Here is a 7,500-nt window from a genome sequence, read left to right as displayed (position 1 = left end):
CCTCCCTACCAAGATACACCACATAGGACAGGCCCCAACACCAGGAACTTCATGCTGTACTCTTTGCGAATAGTGTGTAGGTTATTTTTGCCCGACAGGGGGCCATTACCCGTAGCCTCCATCTTCCATATTAACACTCTAAGTCAACCCTTTCCAGTATCTTTTTATTTGTAGAAACGCCTCCAAGGGGGGCTTTAGTGGGTGTTTTCACAATAGCCAATTATAAGAGACCGATAGTCAGCCATTTATTACGTCACATACGTATGTGATGTATGTAAGCCACTTCACGTACGTTCTCAGTCACATACGTCAAAATATAGTAGTTCTAAAAATAGAAAGATTCCCACTGTACAGGGTTGACTCAAGGGTACAATACGTATGGAAGCTTCGGGTAGGGGGATCCTGTGCAATTACCATTGCGCCAGCTCTGATCTCACGACTTCCCAGTGTCATCTCCGTTTAATTCCTGGCTGCTTCGAATTGTTCGTAGACGTTTAGCGATCTAGAATAACAAGGAAAGAGTTCAAAAACGTACATTAGCGTCGTAGATCTTAAATTCCCTTATACGAGGAACCAACCCCGTCACAAACATGTTTTAGAATGGCGACCTGTTTGCCGCCGCCGTCGCCTCCATGGCGTCGCAGCACCCGCAGAGGTTTCCCTAATCCCTCAAGATGTTTTGTTCCCTTAACCAATCAAACGTCGGTTGGATAACTTGTTTGATATCCAGCCCATTAAAACGTATGTTGAATTTATGAAAGAATAACAAGATTTTTGTATGAGAGCTTAAACAAGATATGTTGAAAAAAACCATATCTTAGTGCGCGGCCATGCACTCGTTTTAACTCCTTGTTGAAGGGCGAGCTTTCATTCGGTGCTAATCATATTTTCTAACTGCATAAAAAAATAAAAATAAGAAGTAAAACATCTGTCATTTTAGTAGCATATCCGAGCTTCAAGATTTCAAAATTTTCTTTCGGAAATTTCTCCAGAACCCCCTACAAGTAAACGTTTCCGGCGCTTGCTGGTTAAGTCTCCCATAGAATATCGCTGCTGAAGAGTAATTAGGCCTAAGCTAAATTAATAATGAAGGTCAAAGCTTTGATTTTAAAATGTTTAGCTTTGTCGTGAAGTTTGGAAACCGACCTTTTGCAGTGTTCAGTATTGATTTTGGCCGAGTGATAATATACAGCATCAAATAGTGTTTAAAATATTGTCCCTGGGCAGCTAGCGCTGTGGTGGTCAAGTGGTTGGATGACAGGTTAATCAACATTCTCAGGCCAGGTTCGAATCCTATATGCATACACTTAGGTTGTCTTTCAGTCTTCTAAATTAACGACAACAGTAAATTCAGAGCAAATTACGAATTAACGGTAATCGTTAATTTAAGGTAAAGAATCACTTTATAGGCGAAACGACAGATGCCAATGTGATACAACGCACTCGTATAAAGCAGGTATCTTGTCTTGTAATTTCGTAGATTCGACAGCATTTGTAGAAATGTGTTCCTTAAATTGTTGTTGAATAATTTTAATGTGCATTTTGGGATTCTTGTATTTCCTAATGTGCTTCGTTTACTTGATTATAAAAATTCGTTAAATTGTAAGGTAAATTTACTCCGCGTGTTATCCATACTGTAGTGTAACCCGCCCTGCAATGCAGTATTGACTTTTATTTTAAGTTATCGAGAAATGAATTAAAAATATCCAGTACATGCGTTTGAAAAAGAAACTGTACAAGTCATAATTGAAGATAGAAAAATAACAATAATAACATATACCAATGCGAAATGATGACGTAGGAGATCCAGAGGTTCCTTAGCCCCATCTGTAAGCCCACCAAATCGCGGCAAAATAACAAATGCCGTCCTAAGAAAATATGTCTTAAGATGGCGCCTAAACGCATCCAGTCTTTCCATATCACGCATTTCCTTAGGTGGTGAATTCCATAGGGTAAGAGAAGCTATGGCAAGTGCCCTACCACCGTGGTCTTCTTAGTTTTATGGCAGGAAAAGCAAGCAGCAATCGTTGATCTAAGATTGCGCCTAGAGTGGCTGACTTCATACAAAGTAGAGGAACTTAGCCGCACAGCTAGGGTCTTCCTTGTACTATGAGCGTTTTTACCAAGAGAAAATCCTTATATCATACAAACACCTACTTTTGGAGGATCCCTTCCAAGTAGAATTAAGTAGTAAGAGATCTTAAGACAATACGAGACAATTACCCGAACGTACTGCTTATTTTTGGAACGCACGAGCTCTTTTTAGACGCAAAGGATCGTAACCGGAAGTTATATGTACAGGGTTGAGATTAGCGCATTTCAAGGATGACTACCACACAACGTATTATTACTGGTCAAGAGCGATGAGATCACGTGCCCTCCCTTTGATGTGCCGTACACATCCTCATACAATCCTACCCATGCATGATATTCCAGATGTGAATGGCGATTCGCCTGCCTTTTTTCAAACTGACTGCTCGATTTCCGCGCGCTATCTCATGTGAATTATTCGATCCTGACGAATAACTTGCTGAATCACAATTAAAGCTCAACTTACAGGTAAGCCTTGTTTATTTTTTTAATTCTACTTGGGGTACCTTCTCGCCTTCTCGTCTCTCTAGATATCTTACGCATGCACAGGAAAATCGAGACATTCCCCCCCCCCCCCCCCGAAAAAGAGTCACAGCCGAATCCTATACTTTGTTTCTTCGAACAATCAAAATTTAGGGTGACACGTCTCAATGAAACTTGGCCGATGATTGGCTCATTCTAGAAACGATCGGTATGCAAGATATGGGGAACAACGGAAGGAACAATTTTTCGCGACATTTTTAATGATGCGACGCTCGCATCTTTCTTAAATCCGAAAAAAATGATTTTTGAAATAGAGTTAACTGAATAGAGTGTAATGTGAAGTGCTAGATTTCAATCCCATATGAACCATGTGAGCGTTAGCCCTACTGATGGAAATGGGCCCACACAAGGACAGATTTTTGAAATAGTTTGTGAGAAACCTCGTTCCCAGGCAAAGCGAAGGAAAAGGTCCTGGGAACGAGGTTGCTTTGAACGGGAAACACGGAAGTCTGGGACCTTTGTTATCAACATGGCGGAAGCATACGCTGGCGTGACGTCCTCTCGCACCTGAGGACGAAAATTATGGGTTTCAATGACCTCATGCACCCGAGAAATATCTACAGCAAATCGCCACCAGACTTTAAAATACTTGCCGAGAAATTTGACTACTTTAGAAGGTTCGCCAAGGAGACCTCATCGGGGAATTTTAGTTTGAACTTTAAAGACCCCGGCGCTTTGCGAGCCTTAACTTGTGCTTTGTTAGAACAAGACTTTGGCCTGAAGCTAAATATCCCGTTAGATCGACTTATTCCCACAGTTCCTCTTCGACTTAACTATATCTTGTGGATTGAAGATCTGCTTTCGTGTCTTTCAAAAGTCTATCGTCACGAGACAGTTCGGGGATTTGACGTTGGTGAGGCTTTAATCTCATTAACTTTATTTTATTCTGTGTTTTGCTCATAAATGCACATACGTCGCCTTAGAACACTAGCATATGTAACCCTCAAACTATCAAACTTATCCATTTCAGTAACATTAAGCGGGGTCTGTGAAATTGAAGTTGCGTGACAGTTGTGCAGTTTAATTACTGTACGTACAATAATATTTATTGTTGTAAGGCAGTCACTCCTTTTTTAAAATATTGGTTTATTTTTAGTGTTGTTCTTATGTAGCCTGTTCCAGGCTTCCAGATAGTCGGGAAAGCAAAAAACTGCTTGCGAAAAAAGAGGGGGGCTTGTGTCGAGGTGAGGTGGGGTCCAAGTCCCGGCTCTTTTTTCGCACACAGTTTTGTTAGCTTTCCCAACTGTCTGGGAGTCTGGAACAGGCTAAATAAGAAAAAGACTAAAAATAAACCATTATTCAAAAAAAAGCATTGTAACTGCCTCACAACAAGATTAAATGTTAATTTCAATATTTATTCATACTTTTTGGTAAAGAGAGTTTGAAATCAGTCATGTTCTATCTATTGGAAAGATGACCTGCAAAAAACCTACCAGACCATGACTATCCATGGGGTTGGGGACGTATCTCAGGTCTTTCGTGCAAAATACTGAATGTGCTGGTTTCTTTTGTATATTAATGCCCAATATACTCCTTATAAAGCTGCTGACAAACAGTTCAACTGAGTGGCCTCATAGTTCAGTTGGTAGAGCATCGCACTGGCATCGCAGTCAGGTCATGGGTTCAGGGGTTTCAATAAATTTTTACACAAATGGGTAGTTTAGCATTACAGGTGGGTATTATTTTTGAAGGCCCGTAGGGGCTTCCTTTCTAGGGGGGGTCTGGGGGCATTATATTGTAATGAGTTATTACAGTCAACTATTTCATCAAAGAGACGGACTTTTTCAGTGCTTACGTGGCTGAGAACTTTATTTCCCCACTTACTGTTTATTTCTCTCTCGTTGTACCCGTGCAGTCCATGAAACTTGTATTTTAGAATTATTGAATGGTTACTGTATTTTAAAAGTGGCCAAAATGCAGTGTTAATCCAGGTTTTTGTTATGATTTTTAATAGCAGGGACAATTGAACATATAGGTGTGGTAGGGGGTTGTCCCCTTCCCACTGGGGGGTAAGGGGGCCTCCCCCAGAAATTTTTGAATTTGTGAGGCCTAATGGGTACCTTTGGGTAAAATACTGGTCGATTTTCCGCTTTATTTCCTTCGCGCTACGGCTGACCGTAACCGACTAACATGCACAGTGTCTCATTTTTGAAGAAACTTTCTTCCGGCAGCCGTATTAGAGCCCACCATAGCAATTTGCTTAAACTCCCTAATGATGAAAGCAAGGCGCGCCGATCAATGTGTTTTCTGTTACTTGATAACATCTTGTCATGAACTCCAAATCAGCTACACGTACATGTACGCAAATTGTGGTACAACTAACAATACCCAGTAGCAGAGAAATAAAGCACGATTTGGTTTAAGAAAATATTAAATAATAAAATACAAATATCGGTTGACTATTCTCTTCATATTGAAAGAATCCTTGTACAACCTGCGCGTAAAATAGCCGGGACAAAAATAAAAATAGCAGAGTAAAGGTCCCGGCGTCCCGGCTTTAACAAAAACCCTGGTTAATCCTTGAATCAAATAAATCCTGAACAGCAACAAACCTTTTACATTTTCCTGATCTTGCTAAGATCTTGAAAAATGTGAAAGCAAGCTATATTTTATTATTGTCACATAATACACAGAAGTGACTTCTCCCTTTCAGGCCAAATCAATTATTTTTATGGTTATCTATGGGGCCTCCCACCACTGTGAGCTGGGGTTCAATTCTGGCCTTGGCTGAGTTTCAGTCGATCTCAACCTGACTCGAGGGTTTTTATCCGGGTACTCCGGTTTTCCTCCCTCATCAAAATCGACTTACAGCTAATTAACATCTAGCTATGGTGCTGTGCTCCGACATCAAACATGGTCTGTATAGCGGCAGCCAGAGGCGCCCTTGTATGCTTTCAGCCCGATGTTGTGAGCCACGCCCTTCACAATTCAGTCCTCAACTGCAAGTAAGGGTGATTAGCACTAGCAATATTTATTATTTATTTATTTAAGTGTAATAATTGTGGACAATTTCTGAAGGCCCAAACAGCTTTAACACAGAATCATGATCACACACATCAGTGCTCGTCTCGCTTCTTACATATGATTCCATTCCTCTTTCGTCTTGACGCTGGAGCAAAATATGCTAATAACGATTGCCTCTTCCCAGTTTCCTCTCGATTTCAGCTGATGCCTTGCACATTTTTTCACTTCGTTTTGAAACGTTGTTTATTACCGGTTGGTTTGGGCTTTGCTTCACGGGATACATGTCAGAATGTCTTTTCTTTTACCTTTCCTTTTGTTTACCTATAACACAGGACTTATTATTGCCTAATTTTTTTAGCAAGAATTTGTAGCTGAAAGTCTTACTTGATGTTTGAGTGCGGCTACAAGTTGGTAGTCGGCTCATTACAAGAGGGTAGATCTACCCGCTACCCGGCTATTATTGAAACCCCTGCTGGGTTGGAATCCCATTAAAGCCACCTGAAAATTCTGGTGTCTATTTACTAGAGACAATTGCTTAAGTTGTCCAGATGGGTGCATGTACCTCAAGTTTAATTGCAAATCTAATTTCTAATGTTTAGATGTACAATCAGGGTGTTACTAATGGAAGTTTTGCGATTTCATCAGGCACAGGAGCATCTTGTATCTATCCCCTGCTGGGAGCTAAACTCAATGGCTGGCATTTCTTAGCAACTGAAGTGGATGAATCATCAGTTTCTTTTGCTGAGGAGAATGTGAAGAGCAATGGTCTGGAAAGTAAAATAAGAGGTACATGTATGAGTGTGTTTTCAACAGAAAATAAAACATAGTTTACTTTACCCCATTCACTCATCATGCACCCCAGGACCCCAACCCCCCCCCTCCCCCCTCCCCCCTCCCCAGTCGATGACAGTTAAACTAGTCTGGCGTCAGACAGAGTAAAATGTGTTACCTCTGAGGAGTCAATGGGTTAATGTTGTTTTCTTTGTGTTATTAGATTAGACATATTTGTTTGTCTGACTACACACAAATGAAGTTAACTTTGTAATTACATAGTTAATCACTTCATTGAATTGAAGAAGATTAATTTAAGTCTCAAGGTTGTACAGCTGCGCACAATAATGTGGAGATAGCAAATCAAAGCTAATTAAAGCTGACAAAGTCAGATGTTTGTTTAAAATTCAAGAAAGCAGCTCTAGCCTCTTAAGCAGGGTACGGAACCATGAACTCAATCCACGGAATTATGGGGCTGCCCATGGAACTCAAATCCATGACTCATTGATGGTAGGCAAGAGCTCTCTTGTCCACTTCACACTACTCTCCTCTCTAGTTTCTTGTTGTTATATTTGGAATTCTTGCTTTGAGGGATTTAATATGGCGTGAATGTTTACCAGGGGCAGATTTACGGAGAGGGTGCGACTTTCTAATACAACTGGTACTCTGCAACAAAAAAAACCTCACCAGTCAGCTATGCCATTTCTTAGTGATGTACCCCCTCCTAAGAAAAATGCTGGATCCGCCCCTGTGTACTATTTAATTTGCACATTGGAATATTGTGACTCAAAATTCCCTCAAAAGGATAAGCCTACATGAACCTTATTTTGCAAGTCCTGGACCATTTTTGGAATTTTATAGTATTTGATCATGTTTCTAATGTGCACCTTTATCTTTAGTCAAACAGGTCACCCATAACAGTTTCCTGAGAGTACCTCTTCAACATGAAGAGCATCATGCATTTGATTTTTGCATGTGCAACCCTCCCTTTTTTGTCAGTGAATTTGAAGCTTCTCATGGAACAGCCCGTAGTGAAAAACGTCCACAGCCTGCTGGGATTTGTACTGGAACACAAACAGAAACTGTGACCGGAGGAGGTGAGGTGGAATTTGTCAAGGAAATGATCAAGGA

At 40.7% G+C, this 7,500-nt stretch overlaps 2 protein-coding genes across 3 annotated transcripts in view; both read left to right on the top strand.

Moving 5' to 3' along the window:
* The window catches only part of LOC137976112 (latrophilin-like protein LAT-2), a 30,809-nt gene extending 29,210 nt beyond the window's left edge, over positions 1-1,599 (top strand). Inside the window, exon 15 of the mRNA XM_068823389.1 lies at positions 1-1,599. This exon is cut by the window's left edge and continues 193 nt beyond it. The gene's annotated coding sequence lies outside the window, so the exon portion shown is untranslated.
* A 1,503-nt stretch (positions 1,600-3,102) lies between these two features.
* The window catches only part of LOC137975125 (RNA N6-adenosine-methyltransferase mettl16-like), a 53,900-nt gene continuing 49,502 nt past the window's right edge, over positions 3,103-7,500 (top strand). For both annotated transcript variants that reach the window (XM_068822196.1, XM_068822195.1), the window contains exons 1-3: positions 3,103-3,487; positions 6,244-6,384; positions 7,269-7,500. The exon at positions 7,269-7,500 is cut by the window's right edge and continues 27 nt beyond it. In XM_068822196.1, coding sequence (XP_068678297.1) covers positions 3,157-3,487; positions 6,244-6,384; positions 7,269-7,500 — 704 coding nt within the window. In that variant the 5' untranslated portion in view covers positions 3,103-3,156. The remainder of the gene's footprint in view (positions 3,488-6,243; positions 6,385-7,268) is intronic.

Source organism: Montipora foliosa, chromosome 11 (assembly GCF_036669935.1).
Source record: "Montipora foliosa isolate CH-2021 chromosome 11, ASM3666993v2, whole genome shotgun sequence".
In the NCBI taxonomy this organism is placed as follows: domain Eukaryota; kingdom Metazoa; phylum Cnidaria; class Anthozoa; order Scleractinia; family Acroporidae; genus Montipora; species Montipora foliosa.
Note: the sequence above shows the minus strand (reverse complement) of the source record. Positions and strands in the feature narration are given on the sequence as shown.